We start from the raw sequence: 25089 nt of genomic DNA on the forward strand, positions 1-25089 counted from the left end.
GTTAGGGTTACCCACTAACCTCCAGTTTAGCATAAAAGATGACACTCCAGGAACCTGGTCAACTTCAGGGATTTGATAATGAGGCATCCACGCCAAGAGACGGCTGAACAGAGGATGAACATGGAAGCTATCACTAGCATCTTTTGGGACTCTGAAAATACAACGGTTAAGTGCTGTCTCTGACCAGAAGGAACCATGCTGGTGCGCTTTTTTGCCTAATACAGTGGGAACTACAAGATGCTTGTGGCTTTTCTCAAGACTTGCCCATGATGCTTGATGCCTGGGAACACCCACTGCATCTACCTATCAACCCAGAATGGCCGTCGACTCTGTTGGACCCTTCAATAGTGTGTGTAGCGGGTCTCTGGCAACACTCGCTCAATGTGGAGACATCAAGTGGTGTGCTCTACTTCATTTCTGGTCTTCTGCGACTAGTGGCCTTTAAGTCAAAAGGTCACACTTGCTGGATTTCCAATATACAGTCTCTGGATCACCATTCTACTGCCTGCACGTTTACAGGGGGTCTCTCTCGGACCTCAGCCGAGCATCCAGTCTGCTCCTCTGTCGTCAGGTCATCTGCTGCAGAACTTTCTCCTTGGCTGTCAAACTAAGTCTTTTAGCTGCTGCTGCAAGGGCTCTGCGCTGCAGGCTCTTCACTGAAATATCTTTGACTTCTTTTCATCAGCACATTCCATTGGGGATCCTCTAAATCACCTGCAAAGAAATGTTTGTTCCTTTTGTCCGTGCTGAGCTAACCCATCCAGAACCGAACTGTAACCTTCCCCGTGGGTGACGTCAACACCCCCTTCTCCCATCCTGGGGTTTGGTGAATGAAACTCTTGTGCTGGACTGCTCCCTCTTTAGGCCCAAACTGCCTGCAGGACCCAATTGGCAGACATTTTCCTAACTTCTAAAGGATAACATATGTGTTATTTCCTATGGGTGCTTGGAGTGAACATTGTGACTTTGGGGTACATTTATTACTAAGGCCTGAGTCGTACCAATAACCCATTTGGAATTGTGTACTATTTGAATGTTCGATGATCCTGTGAGTCCACTTTCAGTATTTGTATCCATAATCTACAAAGTGTTTAAGTGTGTATCTTTTGTAGTTAAACCTACAAACATTAAGGTACACACAAGGAATCTGTATAAAAGAATATAGTTTTGCAGATTCCTTGTGTGGACCTTCCTTTATTGTGTGATAATCAAAAGTATTTACTGTAGCTTTAAACCGGTTCACACATTGTAACGGGTTGTCTTAAATGCTCCTGCCATATTAGCACTTGGAAAGTCAGAAGGGTATTGAGTAAAGACCCTGTAAGCCAAGTGTAGTAAAATCAGGGAAGATAGCTCAAGTGCCATGTGCTCTCCTTGGGAATAGGTCAACGCCATGTGCCACAGGCTCAATACCCCAGTCAGACCGACTCAGCTCTTCACCACTACCCCCCTCACCATGTCTATAAATTGAGTGTCACAAGTAAGCAATAATAGTGACACTAATACGTTTTATTTTTTAAAAGCTACAAAATGTTAGAGGAATCTGGCCTTTAGGGCTCTATAGATCACCAAATTATGATGGTTATACATTGTCCCTAGAAATAGAGTTAAAGAAAAATCTCCCCAGCAATATGCATCTTACAAACACTCTCTGGGGAGTCCAACTTAACCAGAACTACAGAGTTATTTATTGGTGTGTAACTCCACTTCCCCTTAAAAAGAAGACTTCTATAAATCAGCCTGCCTGTTTTTTGTACATTGTACAGCCCAGGCTCCCCTGAGCTGCATCTAAATGTTTTTTACTTCAGCAACTTCGCAAATGTAAATACTGTGATACCATATGTATGCTCCGGAGAGATGTACCATTAGAGCATTTGATCAGGGTCCTAGCCTCAGGAGGATCCAACTGCCAGCACACAGACTTGTTCCACTGGCCTTTCAGATGCATCCTACGTATCTGGTTGATCCTGCCAGGCTATTTAAACTTCACAGTCTAACCCCGTGAGGTGGAGGGGTGATGCGCATATCACCGCCATAGCCTGGGGCTTGCATGTTGTTGGTGTTCACTGTGGACGTGGAAGCACCACTGTGGAGACCACCACTAGTCGCTTTCCTTTGCAATCTGGGCCTGCTGCCTTCCAATTCACCTGGGACACAATTGGCACACATGCCCTAGGATTTCTGCTGCCTCTTCACCAGGGCCACCTTCCACAGTAGGGCAGGGACCTTGCTTCACTGCAGGGCGTCAACTTCTCTACTCTGCACATGTGGCCTGAGATCTAAACTCTATTGGGGCGCCCAGCTCGTGCAGCCTAGGTTACAGAGACTTCCTGGCTGGACCCTCCTGCCCCCGACCGATCAGGAGCCAGCCCCAGCGAGTCAAGAGAATAATTTAAAAAGACAGCACCTCGGGCAGCATCCCCCGGGCGTGGCTGACAGTAAAAACTCTTCGGTTTAAATACAAAAGTGGGCACATTATATAATAATGTTTCTACTACAGGTGCTTTGATGAAATAGTAGTTGATAATCTACACAGATGGTCTAAGGGCAAAGCCGGAAACTACTAAAGAGAAAAGACAATCGGTACACAAGAGATAAAGTGAGTATTCTTTGTGTTGCCTCCCGTATACATAGCCTTGTTGCAGAGTACAATACAGAGTTACCTTTACATTTGGGTGATTGAGGATCTTTTATCAGGCACTTTTCCACCAGGTACGCTTCCTACCTGTGTTAGGGAGAATTCTCACGTTATGGCTAATTTCCCTTACCTATAGAATTCCCCCAGCAGCTTTGCTGGATTTGAAGGGTTTGTTTCTTTTTACCTGCTAAGAGTGAGACTCTTTTCCCCACTTTTAGGCATTTTTGCTATGTGTGTTCTAGGCTATTTTTGTGTTTAATGCCTATGGCATTTTCTCTCCCCCATAGGAACCATCTTTATTCACTTGTGTCACACAGCACCTTCAGTGCAGTGACACTGGGGTGTCGTAGCGATCCCCAAACAGATTCCATACCCTGGGACTGACTGTCTCCCAGGGCATGTAAAGTCCTGATTGACTTTACTAGTCAATTTCTATGAGCTAAACCAGTATAACCCATCTTACTATGGAGGTACTGGAAGGGGTTAATAGTTTTTCCCCTATGTTCATTTTCGAGAGGGTACCGTACCGTACCCCTCTCAAAAGTTTCTGGCTGGTGGCAGTGGTTACTACCAAAAATATTCGACCGCAAATATACTCTATGGGATTTTCCCATTGTTCGAGGCTACCACTTTTTCTGACATCCTCTAACAAACCGCCGGTGCATTTTAATATCAAATTTGCTCCGGTGGGTTTTATTTGCCAGAACTTTAATATAACTTCTTTCTCGTGTCTTTCTCTACAATCCTAACCCAGGTCAGGGATCCTTTGTTCGTCCGTTTGGTGTGCTTCTGCCCAGAAGCCATCTTTCCGGCGCCACTGAGTCTGGGGTGGATCCATTGTGTGGGAGGGGGAGTAGGACCCCTGGACAGGGTTGCCTCCGCAACCCATGTCGCACTCTATCCTGATAGGCTGGAGGGTCTCCCGCCAAAATGACCACTCCACTGTGTGAGTGACAGCTAGGCTGTATGAATGGGGCTCTTTTTGCATAAAAGCAGGTTCCTGAGGACTGGAAGAGCAAGACGTTGCCACTGGAACCAAGAAGCCGAAGAGGAGAGAAGCCAAAGACACCTGAAACGACTGAACCACCGGTGAGGCCCTGCTGCAGCGTCTCATCACTTTTCTCCACACATCGAGAGGAGATCTTCAGCTGAAAGAGCCTTCTTCCCTTGAGCTGGTGGGGCCAACCGGTTTGCCAATCGCCTTCCCGAACCTGCTGTGGTCGAATCACCAGTGCCCTGCACTTGGAGACCAGATAGCCAAGCAGCTATCGACCCGGACCGAGATTAAAAGGAGCGTACCTTTTAAAAACTTTGTTTGGCAGCACCGCGGCTGGTTTCATCCCTGGGTAGTGCAGTACCTCGAATCTTCCTCCACGACGAGAGCCTCTCTTCCTCTGCTGAACCCCTCGAACTGCAGGAACTACCATGACAACCGCCACCGCAGGAGCCACTTCTTCACTTTAAAGGTACATTGTTCCGCCAGGCCGCCCTTTCTTTGCGGTAGTGCTAAAGGTGTTTTAAATCCTTTACCTACTGTTGGGTTGGCCGCCCCACTCTCCTAACATTGTCTTTTCAACTCTTGCAACCACCATTTGAAATATCGTTAACCCAAGACTTGACTGCAGCTACGAGAACATTTTGCTCCTGGGCCCTTGCCCTGTACCACTAACTTTGGCACAGGCCTATTGACTCTGGACACATTTTTTAGATCTGCTTTCTCGAGATTGATTCTCCATTCGAACTGTGTGGTGCACCCCTTTCTTATAACTACCCTTTCCTTCCCACTGTTGAATCTTGTGAAATGCCATTTTGCTCAGTTTTCATTTAAGTACTGCTCATACTGATGCACTGTCTTGCTCCAACTGGGTCACACACTAATGGGAAGTGTTGCTAGGGTGTGTAAGAAGCTATTTCTGAATAACTTTTGTTTTCCCTCCTTGTGAGAAATTGTCAGAACCTCCCGTGTGTTTAGTTTTCACTGTGCCGTTTTGCTCAGTTTTCACTCTGGTTCACTTGGTCTGCAATTTATATAGGGAGTGTGTATATTTTTGCTTGACTTAATTTAACTTGCTTGATACTTGTGATAATTGTGTTTGATTAAATATTATTTTTACTTTTTAACTACAGCTTTGGTCAGTGTATCCTTGTGTCATAGTCTAGTGGGCCTATTGCGTAAACCCTGAATACTGCTCATCTCCCTCTTGAGACAAGTCTGACTGCTCAGCACAGCTACCAACTAAATCTTTGTGGTGCAGATAGATACCAAAGGGGATTTATTGCTCTCACCTGCAGTCCTAATCTGGTGTAGTGCTCCATAAGGGAACTGCACAGGATTCTGCCTAACAACCTGCACCTTCCCTTCGTAGTGCAACGCTTGGAAAGACAGATGGGGCAATTTTATTACCAGCTGTATAGGAGTAAAATAGGGATTTGTCTTGCCTGTGTATGCTTGTCTCTGGCTCAGAGCACAACCCACTTCGCCCCTGCCCCGCTGTCATGATTCCTGCTCTCGAGGAGCCAGGTCAGGCCCAGCGTCCTCGGAAGCAGACTTCATACTCACCAAGCAGGACCAGCAAACCCCTATAGGGGCTCTTTGGACCATGTCCTGGCGCCTTTGGCGCCAGGCTCATAAAAGGCATCTGTCCTGGCGCCATAGGCGACAGGCTCATCATGGCAGAACATATGTTAATGCTTGGGTGAACTCACCTGAGGCAGACCATGCTGCATACTCACCCGAGGCAGACCATGCTGTCTGAAGCTCCAAGCCAACTAAGGCTGGGGAGGAACTATTTTCTTTCAGGAACTCTTTTCTTACTCGGGTGGGGCCAGTGGAAGAACACTCACCTGAAGTTCTTCCAAGGCTATTTAAACCACGCCCGGATGGCCACACGTGCTTCGCGTTATTCTGCATCTGCAGCAGGACGCTCACCGAGTCGGCTCCTGCATCCTGGCTCCTGCCACGCCCACCAGCACCTGTAACACCTGCAAGGAGAGAAAGGCAAGCATTAGGACATTACCTACCTTCATCCAGCATCCGGATTCTTCACTCCGTCGATTCTGCAAAAGAAAGTCAAGGGTTAGAAACGCATCTCATCGCTCGCTGCAGCGCCGCATCCACTTACCTTCACGTGGCGCTGTCTAGCTCTTCAGCGGTCATAGGCGTCATCGGCCGCATCCCAGCACCTACGGAAAAGAAAGACAATAGTTAGAAGCACTCCGCTTCTCACGCTGCCGCGCCGCTTCCTCTTACCTTCACGTGGCGCCGGCAACCTTTTCAGCGCCCATAGGCGACATCGGTCGAATTCAAGACCTACGGAGAAAAAGGACAAAACAAGGTGAGCAACAAACTAATTGCAAAAGGACAGATTACTCACCTTAGGTCTTACCTGAATTTTGTTGGGACCTCAGTTCCCTTTTTGGGTCGGAGCGGCTTTTCTGGCTTTTCCGTACCCCGGCCCCTATGGGGAAATAGGACACACTCATTAAGGTGTCGGAGCAAACCACTACGGCACACCTTCATTAAAAGTACTCACCTGAGCTTACCTCGGCGAATCCATTCCTCCACACGGATTCCTCACTGAGTCCCTGAAAATTAAACAAAGGCCAAGGGACAAATAAGACTTTTGAACTATATACTTACGGCAGCATTTTGGTAAAGGCAAGCAGACATCGAACCCTCGCCAAAGCCGAGATCCAGTGAAGTAACTGGAAATCTATGCGCCCCTGCGTCAGAAGCAGGATGGAGAGCTCGTCCATACAGAAATTAAGGTGAGAGTCTGCAGAAGGCACAGCTAGGGTTCGAGGAGGGTGAGAAGGGGAAAAAGGGGGGAATCTCACACACAATCTAGCAGACCGTTAACTCCCTTTTCCCATCTACAGAAGGATTATTCTACGGGCCAGACAGACGAGGTTTGGGGGTCCAGTCCAGTCCATCTTCCAAGCACTACGCTTTACCGTGGAAGCAGTTGTAGCAGTCCAGAACGGGTCGGCGCCTCCGTGGGAAATCAGGTGAGCTTTACACCCACCCGCTACAGGAGACTCTGCAGTATATCATACAAAGTGAGGAGAGGGGGAGAAGAGTGAGAGAAGAGAGGCAGGAATCGAATAGAGGTCAGAAGAGAGGAGAGAAAGAGAAGAGTGGAAAGGGAGGAGCAAAGAGTGGGAGGAGCGAAGAGTGGGAGCAGCAAGGAGTGAGACAAGTGAGGAGGGAGAGGAGCGAGAAGGAGAGTAGAGAGGAAAGAGGTCACAGTGGGGAGAGAGAGGAGATAGAGAGGACAGAGGGGGATGAGAGAGGGTATAGAGAGAGAGGAGAGAGAAGCCCAGAAACATCCAGGAGTCCATTCAATTGTCATTTTCTTCCTGGATGTGATTGAACAAGTCTTTCTGAATCCATCTGACCACATTTGGGGTTAAATCAGTATTAAAAAAAGAACACTTAAGGTATCTCCGGACACACAAGTCAAGGTATTTGCTGCTTTCTCAGGAAGTCTTATGCTGCAGGCTCCTCTCTTACAAACTCACCTCATCACAGATGACCAACCCAACACTTCCTTTGTGCAGGACTTCAGCATGCAGTCGGAATGTTTCATAAGAGATAATTAGTATGGGGGATGGAACTCTCAATCCATGTTGGTTCATAAATCCCGCTGGAGGAGGAGAAAAAGGGGTCAAGAGAATTATGAATAGCATTGTTTTTATGGAGCACACATGACTGAGAAGAATAGGATAGTAGGCAGTTGAACATATGAAGAAAATATTCTCAGAAAACAATACTATTTTATAAAGGTCAATAAGAGTGATCATCATGTATTTTACAGTATCCTAAAACAGGTCATTTTCTAAAATCACCCTAAAATGTCCAAGTAGTCCTACCCACTATACCTTAAATTTTGCTATTTCAATTTTGCAGAATGCTAAAACAACATGCATTTTTGTTAAGAAACGTTAGCATATGTTTAGCCTTAAAAACACTTTTTCTCCAAAATGCTTTCAAATCTGAAATGTTATACTATACATACACGAAAGACACTAGGCAGTGCATACTCGACAGACATACAGGAAAGTGCATACTCTAATGCAGTCTACACTATGCAGCATTTTACTGCATGCATGCTATGGCAAAGGCTGGCTTGTAGAACGATAGTAAAATTTGTCCTTGGGTGTTGCCTTGCTTAATGTTATAAAATGGGTTCCTCGTTTTAATACATCGTATGCTGAACTTTTTTAAATACATTGTAAGATAGCTGGGTGAAATAAATTAACCTTGAAGATGGCCACCACACAAATTGGTCATTCAGCACTTTGGAAGACAATATGGCTACTACAGGTTTGGTCAAGCAGGCATCACGTTAGAGATTCCATAAAATAACAAGCTAACCATGACCTTATTGTTGTTAGGTTTGGTATTTCTAGTGGTACCGTAAGAATCTCACATAGCCATCACATCATCAGACCTTTAATGGATAATGGAAATATGTGGTGTTTAATGACAGCCCCAGCACACAAAAAGAAAGTCCAGGTTAGGCCTCTAATTTGATATATATTGTTCTTATGGCAAGGCACACTGGTGAATGAAAAGCCTGCCTTAGAACTTCTATACTGCTAAATGTGCCTTGCAACTCCAAATACAGGTATTCCTGCCGTTGACACACACAATACGTGAAGATGGAAAGGCACATTGTTGGTTAAGAGACAAAAAGCGGCATTTGTCATTGGAACTGCCACACATTAAAACTAAAACATATTAAGAACCAAAGACCACAAAGAAGGAGTATGAGGTAGGTGACCAGGTCTACCTGAATAATTTCCAGAGGAGGGGAAATGTCTTCCGTCTTGGCGCAGTGGCTTTGAAATTGTAAGTAAAATCTCACCTGTTGCCTACAAGATCTGCATCCCAAAAGGAGAACAGACGGAAAGGAAATGGGTTGTTATCAATCAGTTGAAAAGCTGTCATCCCAGACAAGCTTTACGATTGATTGAGGAGCTCAATAAAGGTCGAGCTGAGGAACCATCGGAGGAATGAGAGGTAAGGATGAAAAACTTGGATGGAGACCAATCTTATCTATTAAATAGATATAAGAAGGGGAAATGAATTAACACCCATGAAGAACACCAAAAAGAATAGTATGGTTTTGTAAATGTCTCTCTGAAAATAGGGTGAAGGTCATCTCAATTCTATGAAATGTTTCATATCATAAATATGTGATGTTGTCCGATATTGTCCTATCTTCCGCAGAAATAGGTTTTGTATAAAATACTGAACTTCTCTTTTTCTTCCTAGTAATAGAAAATTAACCTTTCTGTTAGGGGAGTCCACTTCTAAGCAAGACTTCATAAAACTATCCCAATGGTATACAGGTCCCCAACTCCAAGTATCAGTCTGTACTACTCATGGAACCTTGGTAGAGTGAAATAGCAGTCAGATTGATCATAAGAGGAATATGTGAGCTGTAGGTAAGTACAATGAACCCAGTTAGTAATGCAATTGAAAGAAACACACCAATAAGTTAACTGTGTATTATATTTAAACAAGAGATGTTTTAAAATACTTGTAACATTAAACCAAAACATAGGAGTACTCAGACATTTTCAAAGGCCACTGCTTAGTTTGTAGTTGCTTGGTGCTACAATCGTTACAGCGTTTTACACCAATGACGGTTCTACCGTATTATCGGTACTACCGCGCACTTGCATAAGACAGAAGAAATACAGTAATTGGATTCAGTTAGCAAAACCACAAATGATAAAGTATTTTGGGAAGGAAAACAGCTGGTTAGTCAAACAGTAGCAGAGATTTAAGTTATAGAGACGGTTTCAGAGCAAACTAATGCTTTCAAAGTCCAATTTCTAACTAGCAGCAAAAGTCAGTTTGGAGAGGGCTGAAAGTCTTACGAAGCAGGGAAAAAGCAAGTTCCTTAGGATACTTCTAGTCTCTAGGAAAGGATACTTTAAAACTGTAAACAACAGTGGAGACCCTGTTAAAGGACTCGCAAAAGGGACACCAGCTGGCAGCTTGGGTCAGAGGTAAAAGTGGACACTTCTTTGAGCACCCCAACGCTCTGGAGGCTCCTCTGTGCAGCAGCGATCGATCCGGTCTCTGGATTCCTTGGTCTGGTGACGAAAGGCAGGACAATGAACGTGAGGTCTCGGCAGCAGTCTCAAGAGAGGACTACTGGCACATATTTCTTCAACTTCTCTGGTTAGTTTGCAGTTTTGGCACCTTTTCTTCAGCACCAACAAAGTACACGATTCACCTGGTCAATCTTCTTCGATTCCTGGAATCCTGCAAAGACTTTAATAGCTTTGGCTTCTCAAAGACGACGCACTTCAATGGGGCCGAAGGTCTCCTGGTATTCACGGTCTGCAGCTCTGGAGGCACAGCACCTTGAGAGATGGCTCAGATTGTAGTTCGTCTCAGGGCTGGTTGGTCCCACCAGCCAAAGAGAAGGATGAGTCCTCTTCGGAGCTCCTCTATCGCATATAAAACTGGACAGCAGTGTTGCAAAGGGGTCTGCTGGCATCTCTGGTTATCGTCTTCTTCGGTTACATCAGTTTCCAGTGGTCGACATGCCTTTCACCTCAGGAACCGCACCTAGTATTCAGTTTCAGCACACACTCCTCTGCAATCACTCAACAGTTTACAGGAAGGGGCAGGTGGCTGTCCAATCAGGAGAGCCGGTTCCATTCAGGCACTCGGGTAGACAAAGAGCAGGGGAGTGAAAACCTCCTCCCCCACTTACTGCCTGCCTAGAGACACTGGAGCCTAGGTGGGGACACCCAAGGGTTAACTAAAACACACACACACACACACCCCGTTCCTACCCCCACCCCCACCCCCTGTTCCCCACCTCCCCCGCCATCCCACTTCCAGAATGGTAGAAGGGCTAACAAAGAAAAAACACTCTGGAAACGGTGAAAAAACAATGAAGGCACCATGTAAGAACATGGGTGACCCTTATTGTGCACACCGAGACTGAATACAGTCTGCAGTACAGAATAGCCATAACTAGAAGGTTGTCTATGTGACTAAAAACTCACAGGAGCAGAGAGAAGGGTGATAATAGGTATCCCCTTTACACTCCACATAAGGTGGTGTGTGCCAATCTCTCATAGTGTAAACATTTGGAGGGATACAAAGTATCGCTCGATCTTTAAGGACTGTAGTTACTCAAGGATAAAGAAAGAACCACTCCTTTCAGAGCAGGGAAGTATGTGAATTGTAGGAGATGAAAGTCTGCCTGCAACCCCATACTTCAAAGGAGGCTCATGTGACCAAGCACGGCATGAGGCTCAGTTAATTAGAGAGACACTTTGATGTACAGCAGACAGGAAGATGGGTGGGACTTAGAAGTATATGTTGTCATCCTTCCCTTGTCTGTTGCCAAGCGCCCTAATTCTGACCTAAAGATTGTTGGTGGGGACCCAGGATTGGTTCTTTAAGGGGGGCTTTGCCTACACCAATCACTGAGGCCAGTTAGTCTTTAAGAGAGGGCTGAGCCCCTCACTGATCAGATAATCTGAAGACTTTGCAAGGAGTAAGATGAAGGACTCATTTGGACCCGAGCTGAAGGTACAGTCTACCTTACATCTTCCACCAGTGAAGGATGGCCAGGAGTTTCAAGAGGAAAGCAAGATCCCTCCCCTAAACATCTCCCAGGGAACAGAGGGATACACCGGACTTGGGAGGACCCATCCAGCAGCTCCAGAACCGGTACCCAGCCAGCACACAGCATGCCCAGATAGGTTCTGACAGCAAGCTTCCTAGGTGGGAAGTGCCGGAGAGTCTCTGGACAAAGGACTAGGCTGTTGCCTGTTAACACTGTCAGCTTTGGGGCGCCCGCAGGGATCGTGTCCTTTCAAGGCGAAGAAGCTAAGAGGAGTGCCACACAAGCATCATCCAGAGTCCATTTTTTAAGGACAATTTCGAGACAGTCGAGTCCTCGAAAAGCATCCGGCTGCACTGCTGACTGTTGTCACGCCGCAGTCACTAGAGCCGTTCGAGACACCTCAACCAGCATTCCAGAACCGCCAAGCAGCACAGAGACAACGATTCTTGGCCCGAGCTGCCGTGCCGGACAGCCTGCAGACTTCTGTCCAGCTTGCTTGCCGAACTTCCTGCTGCCTGGTACCCGCAGCTGTCTCCCGCCACTAACTGTCTCAGGGGCTGCAGAGTGCCCTGGAGCCGCCTCAACGCTGTCTAGCACCAAGAACTTCTTCAGCATCAGGTACATTGTGGTTCTGCCCCCCTGGTCCTTCTCCGAAGGCCCCTAGAGACAGTTACGACCCTTTGCCTCTTTGGTGCTGGAAAAAAAAATATCTTTAACTAGAAAACCGATTACTTTACCAACTAACCTCAGGTTAGTATCCAGAGTGCATCTCTTTCCTTTGTGAAACTGTCTGTCCTCTGTGTTGCTTTACAGTGGGGGTTGTAATTGTAGTGTGGTAGAACTGTCTGTTGTAGTAATAATAAAGTAGATATTTTTAAACAACCTTGACTTGACTGTCCCTTTTATCATTGGGTAATAACTATTTTCGCTGTGTCGCAACTAACCAACAATCCACGACCTTGCAGAGATAAGCCTGCCGTTCTGTCCATGTTACCAAAATTGGACAAGGTCTTATAATTTACTTGTATTCCAATCGGTGCCCTGGAAGTTGATTTGTCACAGGGCCATCTTAATTGGGGGGCTGAGGGTGGGTAAGGGACCCTCTATGTTGAGCATGGTCTCCCCAATATATCGTTACAGATAACTAATGAGTCTGAGGTGACTACACACTGTACTGGGGAGTGCTTAGCTGGAATGGATTGGAAACATGGTTATGTTTTCTGAGGTGACCAAACTTAAAATAGGTAGGAAACACTTATTTTTCTGAGAAGAGGAGAATTGATTTTTCTGAATTGACCAGCCCTGGATTTTATACTATTTATTTATTGGAGAGTACTTTAAACTGGACAGGGATATATTTAGGAGTCAAACATCATTCATTTTCTAAAGCAGAAATGAAAAAAACTTGCATTCGCATTATTATGCCATGTACCGCCATGATGTTCCGATTATTCCTCATTTAGTGCATGAGTAACATTTTTTTGAAACAAATATGTTTCCCTGGTTCGCTGTATGCTCCATGTTGGACAACATTTTACTCCAGACTAGCTTAAAGAGGCTCCACAGAGCTGTATTTGGAAGCTCCTGCCCCTACTCTGGTAAGAATGCATTATCTTTCTGGCAAGCAAAACGTGAGCACAATTAATGCATCTGTATCAGGTTTCAGATGACTATACACATCATTGATTGGTGATTGACGACAAGTAGGACGACGTCACAACTATGGTATTTTATTTTTTTGGTTTAATCTTTTCATTAACTTTCAAAACCATAAACCAACAGAATGGCAAACAAAGCAATACAATTCTTCCCAGTCCAATTGCGGGCCCATCCATTCAGGCAGGAGGACAGTTGTATGCAGAACAGTTCCGGGGAAAGGCTGTGTAACATAAAGCGACACCCTCCCAATCAACCCCCCCCCCCAAACTCCCAACCCACCCAATCCACCCCCACCACATATGCAAAATCACCTGAAAAAAGAAAAGAAAAATATGAAAGCAGCACATAGTATAGTCACGGAGGGTAATAGGGGCATCGCTCGCACCCCAATGGCTTAGGAGTTCTGCGAAGGGTCCGCCAAGAGTCCCCACAAATTGCCACCACCTGGATCGTAGTTATATATCATTAGTCAGGCCTTAAGAGTCCAATAAAACATACCTAGAGAAAGGGTATTCTGACATGGTGCACAGCTTGGTTGGTTGGGGGCATATAAGAAGGTAGGTAAACGTTACAGGGGCAGAAGAGAACCAACGATGATTGTGCCTCCTCTCCATTCAGACCCACCAACACAATACGCACATACAGCAGACAGTTCCCAGACACACCAACCCTATCCAGGCACAGCAAGACCTGCCCAGGGGCATAGTAATGGAAGCGATTCATACATAAGGTTCCACGAGCTCCGAGAACCGATCAGCCTGCGCAGTTCCAGATAAGCGTTTGAAAGTGTCATGCTCCAATGAGCATAGTATGGCCAACAGGATTTTCCAGGTAGACTTGGTAGGAACAGTATCTGATTTCCAGTTAATGATCAAGAGCTTGCGGGCAGAGAAGAGCATGATATGGATGAGTTTACAGGTCAAGAGGTTTTCATGGCATTCCTCCTTCCGAATAGCATAGGGCCCGGGGAAAGCTCAAGCCCAGAACTCTGGATGCGTGCCATCTGCCTGTGTACCATGCGCCAATATGCCTCCATTGCCGGGCAAGACCATAGGATATGCCCCATGGTAGCCAACCCCCCCCGTAGAGTCCCTGCAGAGTCGCCACAAACTGGGCGTAAGCGCGAGACCCATCTTATAAAGTTTACTGTGCGTGCAGTACTGTCTTTGAAACATTTTTTATTGGATCTCCGTTCTTAATGTTAAAGGAGACTGCCGGGATGGCAACGAACAAGTCAAACAAATCCCCTGAATCAAGTGTGATCTCAAGGTCGCTAGACCATTGATTCACGAGTATGGCGTTGCATCTGACATTGTTGGGTGTTGCAGATGGTGTAGAATGTACGCAGGTGTGGGAAAGTGGTCATATTCTGCTCTATCTCAAGCTCTCCTGCTGTCGGCCCAGCTTGCCTGGATTGCATAGTCTTGTGCGAGCAGATCACTGCTCGCAAGGTCCTGTACTGGAGTCTGTCAGTGACTCCTATGTTCAGCACCTGCCTTGCTTTGGAAAAGTCAAGCGGGGTATCCCCATCGTACAGGTCCAGCACTCTGACATGCAGCCACATAGTATCTTGATTGGGGTGCAATTTGAGGCCTAGCTGTATGACAAGAATGCACAAATGCTGACCACACCAGTGCTGTTCGGGTGGACAAGCCCAATGCCCCCATCAATCTGTGCCACTGTGCAAGTGTTGGCCCAACTATCAGGTGCGTCCTGAACCTGCCAGACAATTTAGCCAGCGGAAGAGCCAGAACCTTAGATGGGGAGTACAGCGCCAGTAGAGCCAGCTCCATGGTCTTCCAGCTGGTCGGAGCCTCCAAGTTAAGCCATTACTTAGCCCAGCACTCTTGGGCGGCATAATGGTCGATCCGCCATACTGGCACATCTAATCCCCTGTCCGCTTTAGAGGCTTGCAAGACCTTCAGTTTAAGCTGCGACTTTTTTGCCCAGCCAGATGAACTTTGACATATATAGATCTAATTCCTTGAACATATGATGTGCGGGAGTAAAGGGCAACATCATAGTCAAGTAGATCAGCTTTGGTAGGGAGTTCATTTTAAAGGCGTTGATCCTGCCTGTAAGAGTAAATGTAAGGGAATTCCACCTAACCAGGTCTTCTTAGATTTTTTGGATCAGGCGATATTTCAGTTCTAAGATTTCGCCCAATCCAGGACTGACGGTCATTCCCAGATATTTAATATACTGTAATTGGAGCCAGAAGGGGTGGCGGATCCCCTCCAGGATGCCATGGTATATCCGTTGTCAGCGGAAGGACCGCTGATGTTGCCCAATTGATCTTAAACCCTGACATAGGGCCAAACTTACGCAGCAGCTGTTGAAATTGTGGTAGCGAGGTCCTGAAGTTGCAGACATACACCAAGAGGTCATCAGCAAAGAGACTCACAATCCTCCTTCTCCTCCTCCTCCCCACTCTGCAATCCGACAAACGAGGGTCAGCAAGTAGCTACGCAACAAGAGGCTCTATGGTAAGGGCGTATTAGAGTTCAGAGGGGCATCCCTTCCACGTGTTTGCAGGGGAAAGGGAGCCGAGGTGACACCATTTGTAACAAGCAAGGCCGTCAGGCACGCATACAAGAGCTTGACCAATTTAGTGAACCCGGGTGGGAAGCCATAAGCATCGAGCACATGGAACAGAGCCCCATTGGATCTTGCCAAATGCCTTTTCGGCATTGAGTGTCAAGATGAGGTCTCCCGGTCTGCCCTGCCAGCGATAACGTGGAGCAGACGACGTATATTGTCGGCAGAGCGTCTGCCATGAAGGAAGCCAGTTTGGTCTCTGTCAATCAGTTCTGGGAGGATGCCCTCGATACACTGCACCAGGCACTTGGCAAGAATTTTAGCGGCTCTGTTAATTAGGGAGATGGGGTGGTAGGACCCAGTGTCACCAGGATCACAACCCTTTTCATGGAATACCACAATGTTGGCTGCCAACATCGTCTCAGGCTGGTGACCCTTGATGCAGGCACTCGAGTACACGGACTCGAGTATTGGCGCCAAGCAGTCCATCAGTGCCTTGTATAAATCGATGGGTAATCCATGAGGGCCGGACGCCTTGCCCGCGGAGAGGGACCCAATAGCATGGGTCACCTCAGCGGCAGCGATCGGGGTGCTGAGACCGTCCACTTGGGCTGCATGGTATCAGGTAATATCCCCACCAATAATATAGCCATATATATATGGTTGTCGGAAACGGCCATATGCAATATTATTAGTGGGGATGATTTGGGGGGGAAATGAGAGCAGTGGTTGTGGGGGTGACCCCTGCTCCCTTTAAAATAATAAGGGTGTTGCAGGGGTGCCCCCCGCAGGTTTAATGGGTTAATATCGCCGCAAGAATATGGCATCATTCTTCTAAGGCAATATTTTTGCAGGGATATTAACACATGGAACCAGCTGCACTGAGTGTAGGTAACTGGATGGGCGCGACTCACAAATACGATGGGTCTCAAGCGGTATGGGCTTCACATATAACGTGTTATAGTTGTCTGCAAACCGTCTATTTATATTTTCGTCCACCTTGAGTGGATCCCATTCGGATCCCTGATGGAGGCAATGATTTGTGCCGTCTGCCTTGTACGCAGGGCAAGCGCCATTACGTGCAGAGGTCTATCCGCTTCTCGAAAAAAGGTTTGTGGCCATTCAGTAAGGACTTCTGAGCACAAGAAGACAAACCCACTTCAATGCTGCCCGAAGTCGAGCGAGTTGTGCAAACGTGTGAGAGTCGCAAGTGCGCTTGTGTTGTGTCTCCTTGATCAGGATATCAGATCTTAATTGGGACTCTTATTCTCCCCGTCTCTGGAGCGCTGGTAGCCTCACAATACATAAACACTGGCAAGACACCAAACAAGGTCAAACCAAACCAGGGGAGGTTCGAACAAGCCAAGGGTGACGAGCGGTGCTCCATAGACGAACCCGTCCAGAGTCTGCTGATGAGTTCAATGAAAGCTATAAGACCTGTGCTTTAGGGAACAAGAGGCTCATCCGCAGTGCTGCCAGGAAGCATCTGTAAAGTGATCAAGCACTCACTCTCGGGGAGGAGTGAGCTGAGCTGGGGAGATCCTTTGGATCCATGTAACAAGAACAAGAGAGGAAGCCCCATTGAGCATCATCTAGCCAAGTTTCACATTCCTCATTATGTTATTGGCAACTTACGGTTGCGTTCCGAGCCCATGGGCCATTTGTCTGCTCTTTTCCACCAGCCATCCAGCGTGGCTGGCACTGCTGTTGAGGTTGTGCACGATCGACCCGCGCCTCATCTCAATCAGCAGCAGGGAAATCGGTAGTTACCACATCATGGAGTAGTATCTGTGATTGGTGCCCTTTAGTTATCAAATAAGGGGTTGAACCCCTTCCTACGCCAGGATAGCTCGGTGGAGTAGTCGATGAAAAAAAGCTGGATGTCTGCGACCTCCTCGCGCACTGTTCCAGCGGCCCGGTACGCCTTCAGTATGGCCAATTTTTGTTGAAAATTAAAGTAGGCGCATGGTAATGACCCATGGGTGCTCGCCTACCGCAGGCCTGGGGATGGGAGCTCCGTTCATCCTTTCAATTATGTAGTTCCTCGGGTCCTGGATATGGAGCTTCTCTTGGAGGAAGGAGTATATGAAGGACTCCAGGTCTGGCCCTTCTGCATGTTCCAGGAGGCCGACCAGGCGAAGGATCTTCTGCCAAGACCTGTTCTCTTGTTCCTCCAATTTGGCACCTACGCGTGGCACCTCTTTGATTAGGGCGTCAAGGTCAGTGGCAGCCATATCGTAGTTGGCCTCGAGCGAGCTGATACATTACTCATTGTCTGCAGTGCGAACAGCTTGCGCATTCAGCTGAGTGTGGATGTCCTGCAGATCCCGCTTCATATCTTGGACAATACTACTTGTCTCCTGGGTCTGTTGCCCAATCACCTTCATCTTCGTCAATATGGTTTGTAGCTGCGTTTGGACCTCCAGCTTAAGCAGCAGCAGAGTGGTGTACCAATTGTGCCTGTATCTGCAACGTCGTCATAAGCGATGAGGCCCGCAGCAGAATGACATGACATGTTGCGTGGGGTTGAGGAGGGCCTTCCGGGGACCTCAAGGAGCAGTAGCAGCAACAATTGGAGCCACAACCTAAGAGTCAACAGCACCTCCATCCTAGAAGGCACTCAGACGCGAAGGGGCCTTCCCTCAGGGCAGCCTAACGGCTAGTACATTGTGCAGGCAGACGCATGAGGTGGACCCCCTCATGTGGGTGGTGTTATCTGTAGTGGCGATGATTGGTTGCATGGGTGTCTTGAGGCTGGGCCCTGTTGCAACTCCGCTCTGCCATCTACATGACCCGCTATGAAGCGTTTCCGCCATACTCTAAGCACTCCGAGTTCTGGGGGGGGCTCCTTATTTCCTCTCCCTCAGTTGAGTACCACGAGGCCCACTCATCTGCAGCAAGACCAGAAACGTGACGTTAAGCTCTATCCATACCAAGCAGGTCACCCGCGGATTCCTGCACCCTGTGGGTGCACAGTTACATCAGAAGTCCTCTGCCACAAAACAGAAGTGTGCCATTCTAATTTAGTCATTTTGGGTGACTTGAATCTCCATCCGAATACTCCCGATGACTTGCAAGCAAGTAAATTTGTTTCTCGATTACACGACTGCACCTTTACGCTTAGAAATCATGGCCCAACCCATATAGGAGGGAACCAGCTTGATTGAATATTTTCTAACTATGATGGGCTTTCAGTGTTTCCTCCTCACCCGCTGGCCTGTCGGACCATTTTCTACTTCCTTTTTCTTTCCCTCTTTCTAGACCTAAAGTGAAATCGGTAACGCTCTTTAAACTTCGCCGCCACTGGGCCAGGGTTTCCTCCGAGGCCATTTATAGCTCTATTATCACCCTCAAAGGTGAGGGCATAGCTAATGACTCTAAAGACCAGTGTAGCGCCTTGATTGATGCCTTTCAAGTCATGGTTGATAGTCTTGCTCCTCTTACTCAATCCCTCTGCCGGGCTCACCCAGCCACTCCTTGGTACTCCCCTACACTTAAGTCTTTGAAGCAAGCATGACGTAGAGCGGAACACAGCAGGCTTTCTAATTCGGACTCTGCGGCACGGTCTTCCTATTTACAGGCATGTACAGCCTACCACGCTGCTATAAAAAAAGCTAAGGCTGACTTTTATGCGACTTACATTCTCACTGCCTCCTGCTCTACGCGCGAGTTGTTCCGAGTGACTAAGGAATTGACTATGTTTTATCACTGTTTATTACGTGGTCACACTCAACTCAGGGAGTTCCTTTCCCCACAATGAATGTGGGGCACAAAACACTTAGTTTTTGTTAAGGTTCACTGCTGTTAAGGTTCACTGCGGTAAGGGCTTCAACCCGTCACACCCAACCCCAAAAAGTACCCAGTGCCACAATGGACTAAGAACCAGGCTGATGTGTATTCAAAATATATGTATTTATTAATTTAATCAAATATCACAAATAGATTAACATCAGCCACTAATTCTGTGGTGACAGAAGAACAAAATTACTTCCGTACAGGCACCAACACAGAGATGATACTGAGATATGCAGTCACAATTATTTCCTTTTTAAATCCCCCACCAATACAGGAAAAGAACAATTCAAGACACACAGTGATTTGTAGATTTAGCTATGCTTTTCTCCCAGCAACCCTCACCCTGCAAACATCAATTAAACTTGACTCCTCTGAATGGAAGGCCAGTGGCAGAGAGTGGGAACACAATGGGAAAATCGGTTTTGGGATTTTTAATCACAAAAACAATATAGGAGACAGAAAAGCAATGGGAAAATTAGTTTTTCTCCACCTAACAAGAACAGGCAGGGCGTTGGGGTTTTGGTCAGAGCACAGTGGGAAAATCAGTTTTGGGATTTGAAGCACAGCAGCAATGGAAAAGAAAGAAAAGCAATGAGAACATTCCTTTTGCTACACCTAACAAGAACTGTCAGGGCTTAGGGGTTTTGGTAAGAGCACAACGATTACAAAAGGGGCTATTTCATTTTGCACTTTGCAGATGCAAAGGCACTAGCAGGATTCCCCGTCTGATTTAAATGAAGGATCAATGGGGAATTTTGTTTTTTGCACTCTGCGCACTCACATGGAAACACGGTTTTGGGATTTATTCATTTGATAAATCTTTATGTCTACCAGCTCAAACCACACTGGGAAAAGATTGTTGGTTTTGAATGCCATCAAAACCCATCCCGTGATCTCTATAGGGGAATTAATTGATTTACTTTGATAAATATGCTAGGGATCTACAAAGACAAACAGGATATTTTTTCAATGGGGAAATTAACTAAAACAATGCTGAAAAATAGAGAGCCTACACAATCTATGGCTTTGGGGTAGTTCTACGTACAAGAGAGGACTTGAACTGGGCATCATGAAACATCAGGGCACCACTGGGACAGCAAGGGGTCAGTCAAGGATCTCCTCTGAATCCTCGAAGGGGTCCCAATCAGCTTTCATGTCTCCTGGTCCCCGTCTCCAATGCAAGGTTTAGGCCTCTCTGCTGGGAAATTTCTCGCAGGATTTCGGCAGCAGGTTGGATCTCGGAATTTGTGGAAGACCTCCAGTTCTAATGCAAACTGGTTTATTTATAGGGCAAATTACATCATTAACTTGTCATGATTCTCATGAAAGGGATTGGCTGGTTTTCACTACCCACCTCCCACCTGTGTGCTAATAGGACAAGGGGATGGGGGGAGTGATTTGGGACAGCTGCGGGAGGAGAAAGCTTCATCATCCCACTTTGACAGATGGGCTCGGTCATGTTTTGAACTAAAAAAATCTCTCAAAATGGCAAGTACCCTACATTTTCAAATCTTTACATGTATGCATATATTTTTTAGAACTACATTTTAAGGTAAATCAGCACAACCTTCCTATGCAGAGATACGGTTTTTCTTCATTTACTCAGGAGCCTATTCAGTGAAAAATATGCCACTTTTCAGTTCCCATGGTAATTATGACCTGCACGCTCAGACCAACTTTCACATCTCTCAGAATCAAGGGAAGGCCCAAATCACATTTTCATTAATAACTTTAGTTATGTTTATCACACCAAAATCGTTTTAGCATGGTTGAAAGAGGGTGACTGTAATCTTTAATAAAAGTCTGGAATGACCGTTGAGATGCACGCTGCCCTTTCATGCGATAAGATATATTTCTCCCATTTAATCAAACTAGAGTTTCACACTCTTTTAGTCCAGCTCCCACCCTTGCTCCTCCAGTTTAATTTCTCCTTGTACATGTTTCTAAGCAAAGCCTGGTCTGCGTTTATGTTTGCTTCTTCCTTCAAGGCATGTGAGGCCCTGATAGCAACTCTTAATGGACATTTTATGGGAATTGTGACCTTAAGGTCACTCCTGCTGCAAGAACAGACACAGGCTTATCTGGTCTTCATTGTGTTTTTGATCTAAGCCTATGTATTTCTTTATATAAATGTAAGTAATGGCTCCGATTGATGACAACCAGGCCTGTGTCTTCAGGGCAGCAGAGTGAAGGGCCTTGAGGTTAGTTTCATGTTGGGAGAAATGACCCTTCATTTACCCAGCAGCAAAATGGCCTTTTAAATTAACACACAATTGCAATTTTAAATGACATCTTATAAGGCACACAGTTTCAAAATAAATAAGTATCGCTTCTGCATTGTCCATATGTATAAAGCTGTTATATGAGAACACCAGGTTCAAGCTTGAAAGTCTAGTGACCATTTCTCTTAGCATGCTGTCAATTTGGATGAGGGAAAAACGAAAATGCCATTCTTTTATTTATTTCAATTTAGCTGTCTGGAGCACAATCTGGCATTCCATTTGAGATGCTGTACGCACTTCTGTTTCTTTATGTGTTGCCAGCCACATGTCTATATTTTCCATCCTGAAATGCTTTGCACATATCTTTGCACTTTGATTTTAAAGCCCACTTTCTTTCCTTGGTGATTTAGGTTCAGTATGCGCTATGTCTGACATCATAATTTCAGTGCTGGCCTTATATTTCTGTGGGCTTTTACAAATTACTCTGGCCTCTCGATTTCTAGCATTCAGGGCTACATTTCACTCCACATCCTGCAAAAAGCCCTCTATTGATTTTATTAACTCGGGCCCACTGTGATCATATTTTAGGGATATTATTCTTAACATTCGACAACTGATCAGTCTAGAAAGACTAACACTGCGTGAAACCCCTCTGGTCTTTGCAGCAATGGGGAATCCCTGCCTAGTGCCTTTCACTGCAACGCAGCGACAGATAGTGTGGTCGCCTCTACTCTAGGAAAACTTCGAGCAGTCTCTCCCAGGGATCCTATCCCGCTTGCTAGGCTCCAAGAGGTTTCCAGCAATCTTACGGTCCTTCTCACTGCTGCACTTGACCACTCCTTTACCACTGGCCACATTTCCTCCTCTCAAGCATGCTGTGATTTCTCCCCTACTGAAGAAATCCCATCTTGACCCTGCAGTAGCGGAAAACTATCGCCCTATCTCTCTTCTTCCAGTTCAGATGAAACCTATGGAATCAATTGCGAATCCTCAACTATCTGCCTTCCTGAAGGCCAACTCTCTCCTCCATCCTTTTCAATCAGGAGTCCGCCCCGGGATGGGGGCTGAATCTGTGATGGTGGCACTGCTGGACGGCATTGCTCTCCTGCGATACCAGAGAGAGGTGGGAGCCTTGATTCGTCTCGACCTCTCCGCGGCCTTTGACACGGTTGATCACCAGAAGTTGCTTCAGTGCCTCTGACGCGGGAATCTCTGCCATTCCAATTAAATGGTTTTCCTCGTTTGTCAGAATGGGTCCAAATGGTTTCTCTTCCGCCTTTCACTGCCCTGCCAACTGTACTGAAATGTGGAGTGCCACAGGGCTCTGCCCTGTCCCCACTGCTTTTTAATCTTTATATGCAGGCACTGGCTAAACTTATCACCAGCCACGGATAAGGCAGGGAAAAGTGGGTGGAGGAATAGCAATCATTTATCGATCAAAGCTTAAGTTTGATCATTTTAAATCCGTATGTTGGGAAAATATCTCTGAGATTGGTGTAATGACTTTCAGTGTGACGCCAAAGTACTCAGTAAGGATTGCTCTGATAAACAGGCCCCCTGCGGGTCCATTCCTAGAGGGATTTGATGACTTTCTTATCACATCATGTGTCAAATACAAGGAATTACTGTGTATCAGTGATTTAAATATTTGGCTGGATGATTTATCTAAACCTGACTCCAAACAACTTTTTGAATTATTATGTCAACATGAGTTATCAATACTTGCCCAAACCTCTTCAAATATACATGTGCATTGTCTTGATGTAATCCTGGCCAGAGGGAAAGGAGTTAGTATGATTGACACTTCCAATACAGTGGACAGACCATTTTCTTAGATTGTTTCATATCAAGGCAACCAAATAAGAGCTCACAACCCCAGCATCTGGGGGGTTTAGGTTTGTTCAAAAGAAAAATGATCTGGACAGTATACCAGATCAGAGCTATGCACCACACTGGGGAAATGTGCTTTGATATCAGAGTGTGAGGCCCTATGTCAACAAGGAGCTCAAATAATGAGCAACTTTTGTACAAAGTACGCCCCCCTTGAGATCGATTGCCCCCAAAAGTTCATCCAAGGCTTGGTATTCCATGCAACTCCATGATTTAAAAAGGAGCTGAAATACCATGAGAGCAGATGGTATCTGTTGAAATCACCAAAACATGCGCTGCTAGCTAAAAATCGAATTTCTTGTCTAGAGTTACAGCAGCGGCAAATCACCCACAAGAATTTTTTAACACAATTACCAAATTTGTCAAGCCCAAGATAAACACTGCTGCAAAAACTACCTCAGCAGTTCATGCTAATGGTTTCAGAGATAAAATCATGAAGATCTCAAACAACATTAGACTCAGATTTAGATCCTACAACGGTGGAAGATGGTGCAGACAAAGAACTGCCCAGAAAATCAGAGTCCACCGACTGAGATTGTACAGTTTAGGTTCAAACAGGACGATATCCTCATTCACCTGTCACAATTTAAGCCTACTAATAACTCTTTTTCCCCATCCCGGCACTAGCCGCTAAGCGATTCTCGTCTGAGCTTACCCCTTTTATGACGAGATTCATAAACAGTTCACTCACTCAGGGTTAGTTCCCGATTCTCTGAAACTGTCAGTAGTGTTACCACTATTAAAAAAGGCTAATCTCGACCCAGAAGATTATAATAATTATCACCTGATTGCAGGTCTACCATGGCCAGGAAAAGTCCTGGAAAAGTTAGTTACAAGCCAGCTCCAGACTTTTGTACAAGACCATGACTTTCTCCACCCATTGCAGTCCGGCTTTCGCCCCAAGCATGGGACAGAGTCGGCACTAATGGCAGTCTGGGATGAGATGTTGCAGGCCGGGGATGCAGGCAAGCTCTCCCTGCTTGTAATGATCGACCTCTGCTGCGTTTGACACGGTGGACCATGGTATCCTGTTGGGTCATATAAAGAACTTGGTAAATGTAGATTCCTGTGCTTTGAACTGGTTTACCTCGTTCCTCACTTGCCGAAAACAGTGTGTGCAGGTGGGCGGTTTCTGGTCTGATAATTTACCCCAGTGTTGCGGTGTACCTAAGGGATCAGCATTCTCCCCTCTTTTATTTAATATATATCGATTATTAATGAACCTCTTGGAGAAATATCTCAGATTCCACTCCTACGCTGACGACATGCAACTATCCATCAGACTCGATGTCGAGGACGCCCTTGCTACGGTGGTTAAGTGTCTGGAGGAAGTAGGGTCCTGGATGTTGCAAAATTGGTTGCAACTCACTCCTAACAAGACTCAGATCATATTACTAGGACCGAAACACCTAATTGAAGGAAAGAGTAGTGCTCCTCCACCCCAGTTTTGGGATTTAACCTTAAATACGCTACCAAGGTTAAGAATCTTGGCTCTGTATGGCAGAGCGACATGGGCTGTAGTGGTCAGGTGTCAGCAATGGTACAGTCAGTTTTTTTTATAAATATCCGCCTTCTACGTCAGGCACTACCTTACATACCAGACACTGATTGTGCCCTGGTGGTCGGAGCTCTGGTCAACTCTAAATTAAACTATTGTAACAGACATTTGGCCAGAGCTCCGGCAAAGCAGATCCATCGCCTACAAAGGCGCAACATGCTGGTGTCCGACTGGTGTTTGGGG

At 46.2% G+C, this 25089-nt stretch overlaps 1 protein-coding gene across 3 annotated transcripts in view; it reads right to left on the minus strand.

Moving 5' to 3' along the window:
- Nucleotides 1–25089, minus strand: part of RAD54L (RAD54 like) — a 454404-nt gene that overhangs the window by 231697 nt on the left and 197618 nt on the right. For all 3 annotated transcript variants that reach the window (XM_069642281.1, XM_069642283.1, XM_069642282.1), the window contains one exon: nt 7160–7284. In XM_069642281.1, the coding sequence (XP_069498382.1) occupies nt 7160–7284 (125 nt within the window). The remainder of the gene's footprint in view (nt 1–7159; nt 7285–25089) is intronic.

This window comes from Ambystoma mexicanum, chromosome 1q (assembly GCF_040938575.1).
Source record: "Ambystoma mexicanum isolate Mex_15411 chromosome 1q, UKY_AmexF1_1, whole genome shotgun sequence".
NCBI lineage: Eukaryota > Metazoa > Chordata > Amphibia > Caudata > Ambystomatidae > Ambystoma > Ambystoma mexicanum.